The sequence below is a fragment of the Amia ocellicauda genome, chromosome 5 (genome assembly GCF_036373705.1).
Source record: "Amia ocellicauda isolate fAmiCal2 chromosome 5, fAmiCal2.hap1, whole genome shotgun sequence".
Taxonomy (NCBI): Eukaryota; Metazoa; Chordata; class Actinopteri; order Amiiformes; family Amiidae; genus Amia; species Amia ocellicauda.
This window is the reverse complement of record NC_089854.1, coordinates 39447024-39465384: the sequence shown is the minus strand read 5'-3', so window position 1 is coordinate 39465384 and position 18361 is coordinate 39447024. Positions and strand designations below refer to the sequence as shown.

General features: G+C 39.6%; 1 protein-coding gene across 1 annotated transcript; it reads right to left on the bottom strand.

The window, feature by feature from the left end:
• Window positions 1-3445: 3445 nt before the first annotated feature.
• tes (testis derived transcript (3 LIM domains)) lies at window positions 3446-17992 on the bottom strand. The gene is made up of 7 exons (XM_066705159.1): window positions 17791-17992; window positions 15324-15409; window positions 13156-13426; window positions 11886-12221; window positions 9870-10085; window positions 8984-9142; window positions 3446-4182 (listed from the first exon to the last, which is right to left on the bottom strand). Exons 1-7 carry the CDS (start codon window positions 17923-17925, stop codon window positions 3991-3993), a joined length of 1395 nt encoding a protein of 464 aa, XP_066561256.1. The 5' UTR covers window positions 17926-17992; the 3' UTR covers window positions 3446-3990.
• Window positions 17993-18361: the final 369 nt, after the last annotated feature.

Here is an 18361-nt window from a genome sequence, read left to right as displayed (position 1 = left end):
TTTCTGTTCATTTAAAGTTTTAACCACATTTCAAAGGGGTTTATATTAATTGTAATGTATGGGTTGAAATGGAGTTCAAATAAACAAAAGCCCAACTACGCAAACTATTCATGGAACCATTTCACACTGTTGTGAGTAATGATCTGTGATTGCTTCTCATAGTAGTATGTTTGATGCCTTGTACTGGACTGTATTTTTGCACTTTGTATTGCATTTATATTTGTTGTCCTGGATAAGGGCATCTGCCAATAAATAAATACAAATAATAATGTGCCAGCCAGGGTCCTGTGCTATCACCTGGCATCATCTTTGTGTTTTTTATAACTTCTGAATCTCTATAGAAACCACAGCAAAAAATAAAAGAAAAAGAGACATACATCTTTACACTGGCACAGTATGTTATAAAACTCAGTAGGTGAGTAATGCGATCTTTGCAATGTGTAGCCAAGAAATGTGCAAGAACACAGGGGTGCGTTTCATTCCCCTATCTCTGTGGGTAAGCACTATTTTATCTCCTTATTCTTATGACTAAACATCATAGTCAAGAGACCTGCACAAGGTAGCACTTTGTCAAAGAGGATTAAAGTGCTGCCGAATGCAGGAATCCCAAGATCAGTGCATAACTGAAGGCTTGCACCATGGATACCACCTGAAAAACAAACAGCTCTCCAGCTCCGCAAATGTAATAAAATAATGAAACTGTTTAAGCAGCATGAAGTTGTTTTAGGGCTTTTTCACCTGGACTGCCTCCAAAATAAAATGTTTTCAATGTACAACTATATATGTTTTGCTGCCATGCTCAGCAATATAAATTATTTGAGCTCTGACAATCTGATATGTAAAAACCCAGAACAAGATGAATCCAGTCACATTCAACTTGGTTTCATGATTTGATCTTTACTGAATTCTTGGGTGATGTCTAGGGGAAGAGAGAAAACAAATATATAGCCATTTCTCAGCTTTTGGAACAAAACAAAAAATAATGTTTAACAGATTTCTATCTATAATTAGATCAAGGCCAAGCAGAGAGAGATCAAGCTTTGCCCCAGTGACTGAGAAACAATGGATGGGAAAAATGCTCACGGACTTGCATTGTATGACCATGAGCTTAAACAAATACAGGAGAATGCCGTTCAGCTAGGATTAAATATAGATGTTTTGGCTCAATATCCCAACAGACTAAGTGTAAATTAGTTCATGGTTAAGGAAGTCCACAGCCCAAATAATATGGAACTGGTTTTCTCACAGGAAACACCAGTCCACATTGGAAACCAGCTCTAAGCTGAGGGTAACCAGCACAGAGAATGTCTCCTTGCCTTTGCCTTCCCATGATGCACAAAGCCTTTCAAGCTGTGGTCAGAAATAGAGATGCAGTCTGAAAGATGCCTAATGCAGAGAGACAAGGCCTTAAAATGTCTATAGTCGACTTCATATGTTTTGTACTCCTGCTGTTACTGCCAAGAACAGGAAGAGGAGAACTAACAACTGCTATGAATGAAAATATTACAACTGTCCTTTTTACAGTAATAGCAATGTTAAATTTCATACACTTTTGGAAAAATATTCTTTTTGTTGGAGGGGGGGTGGGGTCACCTTTAATTACATACCTAAGCACTTTGTGCACTTGAAGGACTTTTGAGAGTAGACTTTTCACTGCTATGATAGTGCCTCTGTAACAGGGCAAGGGAAAAGAATGACCCTCTTGCTCTCTGAGGTTCATCTCCAGGTGTATCTGAACTGGGGGTCAGATGGCTGCTGAAAACAGATTACAGAACAGCACGTTTGATGAATGGCTTGGCTGGAGCGGTAGATGGATTGCTACTGCTCTTCTCTAGCATATAAATCTCTGTTCTACATTCCACAGAAATCACCTTATCGCACTCGAGAAGGGAATCTCATTCCTTATCGCTTCTTCACACCACAGCAGCCCATGAAAAATGCAGCCTTCGGTCTGCCTTAGGTTACAAAATGGATTCAATTTCCAAGAGTTTCATGTGCATGCGTTTACATGTCCAATGGCTTCGGATTTAAACGCTCCTCTTCCTAATTTAACACCCTCCCTGTCATCATTGTTCGCTGCCACCGATCTGAAGATGCTTTTGAATAATATCTAGAGCATGATTCCCCAGCTCATGATTTTAATTTAACTTTTCCATGTGACTTTAAAAATAATTAGTCCAACAGTTTCTATTGAATTATAGAAGTCTGAATTAGATTAGTCTTTATTATGGTTTTAATTTATTGCAATGTACAGAATGGGAATTGGGAAACCATATTTCACCCACCTTCTGCAGATACCTGCTACTGCACAGGAATTTTGCACAGGTCTGCTCATTTTCTCAGTCACAGAGAAAATGTTCTGCGATGTGTTTGAAGTATAAAAAGGGAGTCACCAGTCACCTCTTTTTCTACAGTACAGCCCTACCACAAGTTTTTGTAGTTTGTGTTTTTAATTATATTGTTAGAAATTGTTGCAAAGTTATTGTGTAATGTAAAATGAGGTTGGTAACAAAATACAGATAGCTGTGATGCTCATTTAATTACATTAAATTTACATTAAATTAATGAATAGCAGAAGCCACTTTCCTTGTTACTCATAAGTTCATGTAAATTATTTTAAGTAGGCAATATATTTTACTCAAAGGGAATTCGAAAATATTAAAATCAGAAAAAAAAAAAGTGTTTTTGCAACATTTCTGGAAACAGGAAACATCATTCTTGGCCCTAACCTTTGTCACAAATAAACATGACCTGATTTCTTCCTTGGTGGAAAATTGATTTTAGTAGAAGTTAGCAGGAGCTTTCATAAGGATGCTGGAAATGAAAACCATTTAAGAATTAAAAAAAAAAAAAAAGTGTGTGTGCGCGTGTGTGTGCGTGAGGAGTATAAACCAGAAATGAAACACTATGTTTACTGTTGCTGGTGCTCTTATACTTTATTTTGGACATTTTACTGAATAACTAAATCTGACCAAAAAAAAGAGGTATTGTTAATTACATATATAAAAAAAAAAATGAAGCACATATGAACTCTTCTTAATCATTATCTCACTAAAACACAAACTGCTGCCACCCCCCACCATTATTACACCAGAGGTTGATTAGTTTTATTTCCACAAAGAAAACAGTTCAGCACTGGCTTGACATATTGCATCAAAGCAGGGTGTCCCCAGAACATTTCCAGGTAGATTTTTTTTATAGCCAAAGACGAAAGTGGCAGTAATCGGACACCAAACGTTATATAAGGTTGTTAGTCAAAACAGTGAGGCAGTGGAAATTATTTGGTCAGTTTGGGTCGACGCCATCACAGACAATAGCCGTTACTTTAGTGGGGCTTCCTTGAATTGTGTGCAAGATTTCCATGTTAGAACTGACCATGTATAATATGTTTTCAGAGAACATACTGTCAAGAAAACACCAAAAAAACAAATCAAAAAGCCATTGCCCAAATTTATAAAATTTATTAAGGTTATAGAGTGCATTCAGAGAACAATAAAGTGCGATTAATCACACAAAGTGTATATGTAATGGCACTTAATGGATCTGCAATGAAAATTAAATCTCTGCTAAGTTTAATAAGCCATTCATGAACTGCTTGGGTAATTAAGCACCAGTCCCAAAGTGACCTTACTTGGATTGAAGCATATACTGGCACTACCATAGTCTTATCCCTTTGCATTGTTAGTTTACCTTTTCCTTCAAAGGGGAATAATACTGACAAGATCAAACTTAAGCAGGAATGGGGACTAGAGTTTATCGAAGCAGGTTTGTTTAGAATTAAATTCAGTAGTATCACTACAGATTAAAAAAAAAACAGGAAAGTGACTTAAAGTGAGCATTTAGATTTAGATGTTTTACCCTCAGTCTCTCCACTAATGAAAGGGAAAGCCTGGTAGCAAAACCTTATGTTTTCATGAAATCTTCAGTTGATCGTTATCCGCGGTGTCTATAATTTCTGATCAGCTACCACTGATTTCTTATTTCTTTATTTTACGACATGGTTTTCTTTTTACACTCAACTGAGCAGAAGAGCATCCCCTGGACCGCCATGAAGCGCTGGCCAATCAGACACTTGGAGCAGCAGGAGCACTGGAAGCAGCCCGGCTCGGCATGCCAGTTGAATTCTCCGTAGGTGACCCTCTGAGCCTCGGGGTCCACGGTGTTGTTGCAGCTGCGGCAGAGCTGGGCACAGAGACAAGGCAGGTCACAGTCTATACGCACCGCAAAGACAACCGAACCGAGATGCACTCGTTTACTCTGCTACCGTGCGGACAGTCCGAGAGTAAACTGTTCCTGATGGAGCAAATGTGAAGCGCAAACAGGTAGTTGGAAACATCGGCATGGATGCAACCAGAGGATAATCCATTTCAGAAACATATGCTTTAAAATGGTATCAGTATCTACTCTATAATTTGCATGGAAGTACACTATATACAGGAAATGTGTTTTGTCTGATTAATCTTAACTTTTAGATCTGGAGATAAAGCAAAACATTAAGAACAATTATTAAAACTGCATATATATTACACACACAGCATAAAATGTGTATATATATCTACACATATTTATTTATATATAAATACATATATGTATTTATATATTTAATTAATACTTATTTATATATACACACTTATTTATATTTATTTATAAATCTATATAAATGTATAAAGATAAATATAAATTGATATATAACTAATTGTATATATGTATTTATGTATAACTAAATATGTGTGTGTATATACACTCACCTAAAGGATTATTAGGAACACCATACTAATACTGTGTTTGACCCCCTTTCGCCTTCAGAACTGCCTTAATTCTACGTGGCATTGATTCAACAAGGTGCTGAAAGCATTCTTTAGAAATGTTGGCCCATATTGATAGGATAGCATCTTGCAGTTGATGGAGATTTGTGGGATGCACATCCAGGGCACGAAGCTCCCGTTCCACCACATCCCGAACATGCTCTATTGGGTTGAGATCTGGTGACTGTGGGGGCCAGTTTAGTACAGTGAACTCATTGTCATGTTCAAGAAACCAATTTGAAATGATTCGACCTTTGTGACATGGTGCATTATCCTGCTGGAAGTAGCCATCAGAGGATGGGTACATGGTGGTCATAAAGGGATGGACATGGTCAGAAACAATGCTCAGGTAGGCCGTGGCATTTAAACGATGCCCAATTGGCACTAAGGGGCCTAAAGTGTGCCAAGAAAACATCCCCCACACCATTACACCACCACCACCAGCCTGCACAGTGGTAACAAGGCATGATGGATCCATGTTCTCATTCTGTTTACGCCAAATTCTGACTCTACCATCTGAATGTCTCAACAGAAATCAAGACTCATCAGACCAGGCAACATTTTTCCAGTCTTCAACTGTCCAATTTTGGTGAGCTTGTGCAAATTGTAGCCTCTTTTTCCTATTTGTAGTGGAGATGAGTGGTACCCGGTGGGGTCTTCTGCTGTTGTAGCCCATCCGCCTCAAGGTTGTACGTGTTGTGGCTTCACAAATGCTTTGCTGCATACCTCGGTTGTAACGAGTGGTTATTTCAGTCAAAGTTGCTCTTCTATCAGCTTGAATCAGTCGGCCCATTCTCCTCTGACCTCTAGCATCAACAAGGCATTTTCGCACACAGGACTGCCGCATACTGGATGTTTTTCCCTTTTCACACCATTCTTTGTAATCCCTAGAAATGGTTGTGCGTGAAAATCCCAGTAACTGAGCAGATTGTGAAATACTCAGACCGGCCCGTCTGGCACCAACAACCATGCCACGCTCAAAATTGCTTAAATCACCTTTCTTTCCCATTCAGACATTCAGTTTGGAGTTCAGGAGATTGTCTTGACCAGGACCACACCCCTAAATGCATTGAAGCAACTGCCATGTGATTGGTTGGTTAGATAATTGCATTAATGAGAAATTGAACAGGTGTTCCTAATAATGCTTTAGGTGAGTGTACATACATACATACATACATACATACATACATACATATGTGGCCGAAAGTATTGGTACCCCTTTTCACTTATTTAGTGGTTTGTTTTGGGTCATGATCCTGATGTAAGACCCATGACCTGTGACTGAGACACAGCTTTCTGACAATGGGCTGTACGTTTTGCTCCAAAATGCCTTGATAGTCTTTTGATTTCATTGTGCCCTGCATAGATTCAAGGCACTCTGTGCCAGAGGCAGCAAAGCAACCTCAAAACATCATCCCTACCGTGAAACACGGAGGAGGCTCAGTGATGTTTTCTTTGGAAGCTTAATTTTTTTTCCTGCAAACATGGAGTTGTTACGATTTACCAAAAAGCTCTACTTTTGTTTTTGTTTTGGCAAACTTCAGTCAGTCTTTTTTGTGTTTCTCTCTTAGAGAGGTCTTCTACCACGGAGCCCATTTTCATTCAGACAGGGACGGATGGTGCGACTTGAAACTGTTGCACCTTGAGCTTGAACGTCGGCTTTGATCCGTTTTGAGGTCTTCCTTGGTTCTTTCTCTTCATTCTTGGGTCAATTTCCCTCTTGCAGCCACATCCAGGGATGTTGGCTACAGTCCCATGGGACTTAAACGTTTTAATAATATTGACAACAGTGCTCACAGGAACATCAAGCTCTTTAGAGATGGTCTTGAGATGGAACCATGCTTGGCTATTATCTTCTTTCTAACCTCCTCAGACAACTCTCTGGTTTTCCTCCTCTTTTCCATGTTCAGTGTGATACACACAGTGACACAAACAGCAGAGCGAGTACTTTTCTCCATTTAAACTGTCCGAATGAGTGATAATGTGATTGAAGACATCTGTGATACTAATTTAAAGAGAATGGTCTGCTTGAGGTATCACTACAATACAATTATTTCATATAACTTCTAGCAAAGGTACCGATACTTTCGGCCAAGTCTGTGTGTATATATATTTCTCATTAATGCAATTATCTAACCAACCAATCACATGGCAGTTGCTTCAATGCATTTAGGGGTGTGGTCCTGGTCAAGACAATCTCCTGAACTCCAAACTGAATGTCTGAATGGGAAAGAAAGGTGATTTAAGCAATTTTGAGCGTGGCATGGTTGTTGGTGCCAGACGGGCCGGTCTGAGTATTTCACAATCTGCTCAGTTACTGGGATTTTCACGCACAACCATTTCTAGGGATTACAAAGAATGGTGTGAAAAGGGAAAAACATCCAGTATGCGGCAGTCCTGTGGGCGAAAATGCCTTGTTGATGCTAGAGGTCAGAGGAGAATGGGCCGACTGATTCAAGCTGATAGAAGAGCAACTTTGACTGAAATAACCACTCGTTACAACCGAGGTATGCAGCAAAGCATTTGTGAAGCCACAACACGTACAAACTTGAGGCGGATGGGCTACAACAGCAGAAGACCCCACCGGGTACCACTCATCTCCACTACAAATAGGAAAAAGAGGCTACAATTTGCACTAGCTCACCAAAATTGGACAGTTGAAGACTGGAAAAATGTCGCCTGGTCTGATGAGTCTCGATTTCTGTTGAGACATTCAGATGGTAGAGTCAGAATTTGGTGTAAACAGAATGAGAACATGGATCCATCATGCCTTGTTACCACTGTGCAGGCTGGTGGTGGTGGTGTAATGGTGTGGGGGATGTTTTCTTGGCACACTTTAGGCCCCTTAGTGCCAATTGGGCATCGTTTAAATGCCACGGCCTACCTGAGCATTGTTTCTGACCATGTCCATCCCTTTATGACCACCATGTACCCATCCTCTGATGGCTACTTCCAGCAGGATAATGCACCATGTCACAAAGGTCGAATCATTTCAAATTGGTTTCTTGAACATGACAATGAGTTCACTGTACTAAACTGGCCCCCACAGTCACCAGATCTCAACCCAATAGAGCATCTTTGGGATGTGGTGGAACGGGAGCTTCGTGCCCTGGATGTGCATCCCACAAATCTCCATCAACTGCAAGATGCTATCCTATCAATATGGGCCAACATTTCTAAAGAATGCTTTCAGCACCTTGTTGAATCAATGCCACGTAGAATTAAGGCAGTTCTGAAGGCGAAAGGGGGTCAAACACAGTATTAGTATGGTGTTCCTAATAATCCTTTAGGTGAGTGTATATACACACACATATTTAGTTATACATAAATACATATATACAATTAGTTATATATCAATTTATATTTATCTTTATACATTTATATAGATTTATAAATAAATATAAATAAGTGTGTATATATAAATAAGTATTAATTAAATATATAAATACATATATGTATTTATATATAAATAAATGTGTAGATATATATACACATTTTATGCTGTGTGTGTAATATATATGCAGTTTTAATAATTGTTCTTAATGTTTTGCTTTATCTCCAGATCTAAAAGTTAAGATTAATCAGACAAAACACATTTCCTGTATAATTTGCATGGAAGTACACTATATAGAGTAGATACTGATACCATTTTAAAGCATATGTTTCTGAAATGGATTATCCTCTGGTTGCATCCATGCCGATGGTGTTCCTAATAATCCTTTAGGTGAGTGTATATATATATATATATATATTTTTTTTTTAATATAAATACATAATTATTCTATCCAATTCATCCCCAAGATACCCAAAGATAGTTTCTCTGTGGGTAGTAACCTTTGGACTGGGCTCTGTAAACAAACGTCTCCGTGAATAAACTATGCTCTTAAATGTTAACGCCGTCCCAGAATGCCACAGGAGTAACAGATTAACCTTTGTCTTGTACTAATACCATACCAGCATTCCAGACTCATGAAAAAATAAAAAATAAACCATAATTAAATCGCCGTGCCTTGTGCTTGATTGGAGGCTTTAAAAGAAGCATAGTGGGATTTCCCTATCAGTTTTACACGTCCAAATGTAAAGTGACAAACAGCAATTCATATCTCCGGGTACTGGATAGTGCATCCCGTTTATTACCCCCCACCACCGCCCTGTAACAAAGACTGGAAGGTCATTACCACAGCATGGCTCTTGATGTAGCAGGGTCTGCACACAGGCTTGTCGTTCACCATGACGTAGGTCTCTCCCGCCAGGACGCAGTCGCAGTCGAAGCAGCAGAAGTGCTTCAGGTGCCAGTTCTGGCCCTCTGCCTGCGTGTACTCATTGCTGAAGATCAGCTATAAAAGGGAAGAGATTAAGACACGTGTAAACAGACGGGCACATAAAGGCTGGGCCCAAACAAACAGCGAGGCCAAACTTATTGGCATAGCAACTGTGCAGACTGGAGAAGTGACACAGTGAGGGATGTTAGCTACCACAGTCATTTCTATCACCGGTACCATACAAGAAAAAGCACAAACATACACAGGCTTAAAATGTTTTGTTTTTTTCTAATAAAATGCACTACTGCACACTGACATGTAAAACTCATATTTTATTAACCAAAAATTAATGTTAACACCAAAAAACAAGTTGTTTTCAAACATTTTATATCTTTAAAATCTTTGAAGTTTTAGCTGGTATAATAACTAGGACTGGTGTTCTGCCAAAAAGTGTCACTGCCAAACATTGTCACCAGCTGACTGCCAAATAGTGTCACCTAGTGGAGACTATTTGGCAGTGACAGGATTGGGTAAAGAAGATGCCAAATAGTGTCACTTTGCCAAACGGTGTCACTGTATGTAGTTACCGCAATTACTAATATAATTACTAATGCAATTATTAATACTAATACTTACTAATATAGTATTACTCTTCACAGGAGATACTGTTTAGCAGTGGCAGTATTAACACACAAGTTTACAGAAGGCATGGGCAGATGAATTTGCACGTGCAGACCCTTTTCAGCCGAGTGCAGTTTTTGGCATAAAACCAGGAGAAGAAAACACAACCTCCATTCCTTACCTCGTCACAGCCCCCGCATCGAGGCTTCTCGCTGTCACCATAATGCCGCCCGCAGAACAGCTTTCCCTTCTTCCAGAAGTAGATCATGTCCACCAGCAACTCGGAGCAGGTAGTGCAAACGAAGCAGGCGGGGTGCCAGAGTTTGTCGTAGCCAGCGCGCTCTGCGTACACTGCGGGGTCGCCCTCCTTCATGACCAACTGGCAGTGGTGGCAGGCCTGTCACAGGGACACACACAGAAAAATAAATCAAACCCACACAACCAGGATATAGGATTAAAAGGACTTATAAGGGAATAAAGGCAAAAAGTAGAGATATAGATGTAAACTGTTGCATTTAACCACCAACCTCTGCCACTCTGCAGCCTGCTAGGTTGGCCCATGTCTCTTCAGATCATTAACATCTTCAGATATGGCCAGAATGCTAGAGGGGTCCGAGCCCGCAGATGTATTTATTTAAGTAATTAGGAGCACTGCGCTGTATAAAGACTGGGTCCTCGGCCAGGTCAGGATGGGATACAGGATGGGTTTAACTTTATCACATTATCCGTAGTCATTTCCTGAGGGCTAGGGATGGGTTTGAAGTTCAAGATTTATAGAGGAAGCATAACAGGTGTGAATAAAACAGTAACTTGGACAAACCAGTTATAGAGATTTGAAGGCAAAAGAGCTATCAAAGTGTTACTGTTCAGAATATATTAAAATGAATCTGGAAAACTTTAACAGCTGCATTGGATCCTTTAATATTTGAGACTGTATGGAAAGCTTTTCAGGTTAGTTAGATAAACAGAAATATGTGGATCTAAGAATATAGGTTGTGTGTGAAGCTAAACTGCACACTAGAATAAAAAAAATCTTGATTAAAAAAAGAACATAAGCAAGTAAGATCTAGTTTAAGTACAGGATGAGCATTATTTATATTAATGTGGTAAATGGCTCCCTCTTCTGGTAATTGTCTTGCAACATAATACGAGCTGCTTGAGATGAGAGGAGCAAAAATCTCCTTTTGAGGAGATTTTCTTGAACAAATCATTCAAACTGCAGATTAGTTTTATCTAAGCCTTTGAGCAACAGACTGATTCAAATTACTATACTAATAACAATCATAACTTAAGATTTACAATTCAGAAGTTCTCTTTTTAAATTCATAGAATTCTTGGGAGTGGCAGTCATCACTGATGAGCGCAGATTGAGGAACAACACTCATTCAACAAAATTAATTGCTGCGATACATGGTTTCAAATGAAGGGTGTCAATGCTTTCAACTTGAGCTTGATACAGAGATGAAGCAAATTAAGGAAAGAAAAAACATGCATCTACACAGGAAGCCCTTATTTGGCATTTCGGTCTTGTACAGCTCCACCCCCCCAACCCCGGTTCTCCAGTGGTGTACGTGTGAAGTCAGCCTCTGATTAATCCTCCAGCTCGATTCCTTGTTCTTAATAGAGATATAAAGCACATGGCCATGTTTGAATTCATAACTCAAAGGGGTGAAAGGGACAGAGAGCAGAGGCAGGGAGGAAATATGAAGCTGGTGCCAGAGATAAGGAAGGAAGACGGCCTATATATACGAGGAGTTGGAACTCATTTCCTGTCACAGCCGGCACAACATCAGCTTTGTGCTGATCTCACAGATGCAAAAAAGATAAGTAAGAACAATATGAAGTCATGTTTTGGGTGCTCAGTGGAACACACACACCTGTCTCCAAACCTATTGTTTGTAGCACACCAAACTAATTAGTACTGTATCTATTGGGGAATTGTATTTGTAAACTCCATGATAAACACTCTCCCCTTTACTTGAATCAACTTTGCTGCTATCAATGCCGAAAAGGAACTCGGAGAGTAACTGTTTTGGATGAGTTGCCCTTGCTTAAAAAAACTAATTAGGCAAGTTTTATTTAACTTGGCAGAATCAAAGTGTGTCGGGGAGAAAATCTAAAAAAACCAGCCATGATATCATCGGATTTCACAAGAGTAGATCACTTTTAACACACAAACATCACCCAAGAGACTTACATAGGCGGCTCCTTTCGCGGGTGTGGCCTTATCCCCCAGCGCTCCCACAGACGCTGTGGTGCTCCGGTCCCCGGATTGACTCGGATCCCTCTCCCTTGCCTGTGCCTCCATCTCTCCTGGAAGTTTGATGTCTCCGACCCCCAGGGCTTCCTCCTTGTACTTCTTCACATACTGCTGCATCTGCTTCACCTCATTAGTGGACAATTCGTGGCATTTGGAGGGGTCCTGATCATGCTCAGGCAGTTGCTTGGCCATCTGTTTCTTGCGGTAGGCTGCCCCCTCTGAACCTGCCACAGGCTGCTTCTCCTTGGGCAGCAGCTCGATATAGCGCATGGCCTGGAAGCATGGAACGAACACACATCAGGACAACAAATGTGCCATTTCATCTCCAACTCCCCTCACTTGTGGCAGTGCTGTCTATTCCTGAGCCACCTGCCTGGCATGTCACTAAAATATCTGAAGTTGTTGTTTAAAGGAGCAGTTTACATCACCTGCATATTTAATTCTTCATTCCTATATGCACTCTGACCTATTATAGTAGTTCCTCCTAATTTCCTGTTCTGTTTGGTGTCTATATTATTATCTATGCTATATTAACACATCACAATTCTGACAAGACAGGAAGTGAAAAAAAATGAACTGTGAAAGGGTATCAGCTTCACAGTATGCTCACATTCAAAATAAACTTATGTTGAAATTGCTTTCTCTAACACTTTTGTGCCAGACAATTAGAAGAAAAATATATTAATATTTACATTAATTCCTTAATAACCTACTTGAAATATTCTTCACTGTGAATATTGTTTTTTTCCCTGTAAACCAACCATATGGAGAAAATATTAAAAATGTATTATATATAATACATAATATATATATATATATATATATAATACACTTCTCGTTCCCTACAAATGGGGAAGTTTACACTTAGTGGTTTGCTTATTAAGTGATGGCCATGAGTTCAAAAGAAGAGCAGTGCTGTGAAGAGAATCTCACTACAATAATGCAAAATTCCTTAATTCAGAGTAACTTACAGGAGGGGATAACTGAAGGTCTGTGTGCCTGCTAATGCCGTAAAGAACAGCCCTTACTATCATGTGATTGTGGAATTGTGTGTGTGCATGTATGCGCGATACACTGTGTGTGTCGATGCTAGTGTGCGTCTGTGCGAGTGTATGTTTTCGTATAGCTTTCATGCTGCAGTGACCCAGTGAGGTTACTGCAGGTCACAGTTGGTGCGACTGTAAACAGCCAATAGTGGCAGATTTACCAGACTCTGATTGGCCACGGGTGGAGCCCACTCATAGGTCACAGATTTAATTTCCACATCTTTCTTGGCAGGGGAGGCGCTGGTGGGTGTGATGGCGTTGGTGAGCGTGACCGCGCTGCGTCGGTAGGTAGGCACTCCATCAGTCTTCAGCTTGGCGATGAGGGTGGTGTACTTGGTGTCCTCGAACAGCTTGCCCACCTTCTTGTCCTCAGCAGAGCTGGTCTGGACCTCATGGTCTTCCAGGCCACACTTGCAGTTCCGACAGATTTTCCTGCAAGTTCAAACATGATACTTAATCCACTGGGGCTCCTTTCCCATTCTTTTCCATGCCAGGAAACTAATTTTGCAAGCGGACAGATGGAGCTTGCCCCAAGTGTGCTGGCAATACAGATCACTACTAGACATGGTTTATCTTAGCCGACAGCAGGCCTTGAACTGATGCACTTATGAATTCAAATAAACAAGACATAATGGACTTGCTGTTATAAAGAATGCTAAAGGCTGCCTGAAGCAATCTTTACGAAGAGTGCCCTATCCATCTCTGGTATATGTTTGTCCTACATTTTCCATATATCCTGCAGTTTGTTCAGTTTTCTTACATACAAATCTACAGAAATGTTGGGCGAAAAAATGCAATTTTCATTTTTTATTATCATTATTAATGATAATTTTGATAAAGCAAGTCTTACTAAAATGTACACATTTTGCAATGAAATATCTAACTAAAATAAAGCAAATATTTTCCTGCAGTGCACTACTCCGGTTACTAGGTATGGGAATAGAAAAAGACTTCCAATTCAGACCTGGAAAAAAAGCCAAACAGTTTATTTCGCTAACAGTCTTAAAATTTTACTTCACTGAACACAATGTCAAGCTCCAACCTGACTGTTTGGGATTACATCAACCCTGTAAAAGCTTTTTACATGTGTTGACTTGAAGAGTCGCAGTAGAATAAAACTAAAACACATACAGACACGAGCAGACAGTGACGACATAGTTTATAAAAGTATTCTGCTCCATATCACAGTGTGGGGAAACAGCGGGATTGTTTTTCGTCAGTGAAATTTCATGAACAAAGGAAAGGCTAGCAGGCACTGAGCAAGATGACTGCTGACTCGGGATAGAGAAGCACAGAAACACAAAGGGTTGGCTTTATTACAGGATGGGTGGGAAAGTCAACAATATCGACAAGGCTGTCTCATTGACTTTTGTCACACCAAGACCTTATAATAAAAAACAAAGAAAGGCATCTATCACTCTATTACACAACTAGATTTCTGCTAAAGACTTAATTGAAAGTATTGCTACAGACAAGGGTGCTTTTAACAAGAAGGACCCACTGATTAAAGGGTGTGTGCATAGCAACAACACACTACAGAGAGCAGCCGTAGCATTTACAGGATCGTTTTTCCTAGAAGACTTACATCTTTCACAGCACCACAAACCAATGCTTTACAGACTGCCTATGCATTTCACCATGTGTGAAAACAGAGAAATGTCACGTTCTCTTCATATTAAAAGTACAGGCATTTACTGTAAATCTGCCGCCATAGGGGCTGGGGAGCCACGGTGCTGTTTAGAGAATGGCATGAAATATTAATTGGTTGTCTGGTCTGCGCAGACATCATGTCTATCTATTTAAAGGCTAGCAGTTAAAAGGGTTATTTTAGGACTTTTTAAAGGAAAGTGTGGTAAAGGAATAGAATGACATATGCATTTGCTCTAGAGGTTACCATTACAGCTACCGTTATGATTATCTGTTTACAAAAGATCATGATCACATTTACTCTGAAAAAGGATAATATCACACAGTTTTTTCAAACTCAGAGCACTCAATGACCATATCATGATTTAGTTTTTATGTAGAAGAAAGGGGGTAATAAATTAGTTTACGTTAGATGTTTTTACTTAACCCTTTCAAGAATTATATGCTGGAATTCTGAATCAGGTTTAATATGGAACATTGTAAGAAAATCTACTCATGCGTTTCATTTATAAATCATTGACATTTGATCAATTCACCATAAATTATATTTTAAAGCTTATAATTATTTTTCATGTTTTATTTTTTAAATAAAGATGTTAAAACAGGAGACAATACTCAAATGGCATAAAAAAGCCTTTTCTTTTTCTTCTTTTTTTAACTTATAAAAAGAGTAAATGCAGACCTCCAGAAGTGCAGCTCAAAACCTTCGCATTTATCCTTGCATTTCAAGCAAGGGGCTCCGGCTCCGATTTCATGACCCAAGGTCATCTGTGAACAAAAAGACACAGTGGTTAGGGGCAGAGAAAATCAAATTCAAAGGCATGCCATTCTATTTATGAATGGAAAGCTGGACAGAAAGACAAGAATATGGCATTTGTTCCAGACTTTACCATGCTCAATATTCTCAGATCATGCAGAAACTAAAACTAAACAAGGTTTTGTAACAGAAATGCAGTTAACTATGGTTGAAATGGATCATTAAAAACTACACTGAAAACGTCTTTCAATGACAGTGGACATGCGGCGAGAAAATGAGGTTTGCTATTCAGTCTTGTTAGAGAGGCCTTTTCACACAGACACACACACTGAAAACTCCTAATCTGACTGGTTCTTTTTTTGTGCCTTTTATTATATCCACACACATGACCTTGACCGTGAAAGCAGCCAAAATATAATCAATCCTTCCCAATGAGGTCTAAATATTTTCTTAGACAAATGTCAAAACGGAAACACGGCTTTTTAAATGTACTTAAGTGTCTTAGTGAACAAATAATGTGCCATGACTTTTGTAGACTGCATGCCAGAAATGTCCATAGTAAACTGCCTCTGCTTACCGCCTTATATGGACAAGAATTTAAAAGGAAAAAAGCCAGTGGATATCTTGAACCCTTCTTGCTATTTTCAGAAGTCAGTTTTGGCCAAGTAATGTTGAAATGGTTGACAAATCTCTGGGGATTGCACTGGAATGCAAACCTTCACTTCCACTTGAACAGGTCAGAGGCCTGCAAACAGTATTTACATGAACACCAGCCCTACTCCACAACAATACTTATACTGGCAGTAAATCTGTCAGTCACACATCTACGAGAAACAGACTCCTATTGAACTATGGTTGCTACAGCTGTCTGCCCTTGTGACCCCAGAAAGTCCATACAAGACTTATCATTAAAAAGTGCTTAACATGTATAACAGCGTCACATAACATAAACAGGTCTTCAATGTCTGCAACTGGTGAGGTCTGTCAGGAACCAGCTGCACAGACACAACAACAAAGAGATCGAATAAAACATAGAAGAGATATGCCAGTCGGGACACGATTATTTATTCTGACTTCATGCATCCTGTTTCCAGACGCTTATTCACACCCAATTAGGTACACAACACGTCATACAATCAGAGTTTATCACTCACGCAGAACCAGGTGCTTTTGTATTAGTAATAGGCAGTTGTGACATATTAACAATATAATTAATAATATAACAACAAATAACGGGATATTATTAACAGCAGGAACAAAAATATTTGGCAGAGCAATCAAAACCTGGGTCCGATCGTAGTTCAATTTAGGGTTAGAAGGCTTTTTTTTTACCATTTATAAATACAAAAAATGTCTTGCACACACACACGTCCTAATTAACTACTCTCGTACGGCTTCAGTGGGTTTTACTGCTACAGTGAAATGCACAGAGATGTCACTGGAGGTCTGCGCACCGCTCTTGGCTACACACTCGTCCAAAGGCTGCAATAAAAGGATGAACGTGCAGGAATTACAAAGCAGCTGCTCCGCCACCGCTGGAGCGCATCTGTCTCGCATCTGTCTCACTCGGGTATTGGTCGTGTCCGTGTGGCGCAGATGTCCGCAGATCTGCGCTGCTCCACCAATGGGATCAGGGGATTCCTGCAGATCTGCGAAAACCCGCGCTGAGAGCGTGATCGGAGGTCTGCATTGCGGGCCGCGCAGACGCAAACTAACCTGAGTGTTCAACACATCCCACTGCCGCACAGCAGCAATAATTCAAACAGCATGGTGTACGTAACCTTCACAAAGAAACTCAGGTCTATTCAGCCTTATTAACACACTATTTTCCTTAATATATATATATATATATATATATATATATATATATATATATATATATATATATATATATATATATATCGAAGATGTTAACTCACCCTCAAGAGAAGAGGAACTGGAAACTGTAGGCTACAACTTGTACAAAGCGACACTTTTTCCAAAGTGACAATGTACAATAATTCAATTCTAACAGTAAAATGTTGATTATAATAAAATAAAAAATGAGTTCCCTACCTGTGGGTTATAGGCTAATAAAAATGGCTATTGTTTCCCCTCCATAGTTTGACAATATAAAACAAATGATCAAAGTGACAAATTCTATCATATCAGACGTCGTTTTAAACACACACAAATAACAAATAACTATCAACACTTGAAAGAAATCGGATATTGCTAACAAACAAAACAAAACTGCTTTCACGTGTTATTTTGCCTAGTTAATACTGATGTACCTATTATTAAAATAATAATATTAATCTGCCACATAAGTCTACCTTATGATCGGTATCTTGCACCTTTGGGCGTTGCCATATTTTCCCTTATCAGACTCTTGTATGAAAGCCAGACCTACCTTTTTCATTTCTTTCTCCACTTCCATGACGGCGTTTTGACGCGTTGCGTGGATGTAGAAAGTCAACTCAACTCCAGTTCCGTGAGGTTTGGGCTCCTGGAAAAGATTAGTCCTTGTAAATGACTGCGCGATCATTCAAAAGCACCAAACTGCTTCATTGTTTCACACACAGACTTCCGCCACCTAACGCCGAGCTCTCACTCTCAGCCAATAGCAATGTCGTGTCGGCACATCGGGACTGTTCCGCCAATCACAGCTGGCACAGAGAGAGTCGTTACACCAATCGGAGCAGGCAGTTTTGCCAAGTTTATGCCACTTTGGTAAACTTTTTAGCACATTTTAAACATCCTGAAACATAACACTGAACTGTAACATTTTAAAATAATAATATGCCGAGTTACAGCTGGTCCAAAATAGATGGGATGCCTTTAAAAGGTGTTTCTTTAATAAATTATCTGACTCATTAAGGCCAGTCAACAAAATAAGTACTCATGTAATAAGAACTTTGAGTCCTGGCTGTAATCACAGCAAGTGTGGTGTCACTGAAAAACAGCACATATTTTGTTTAACC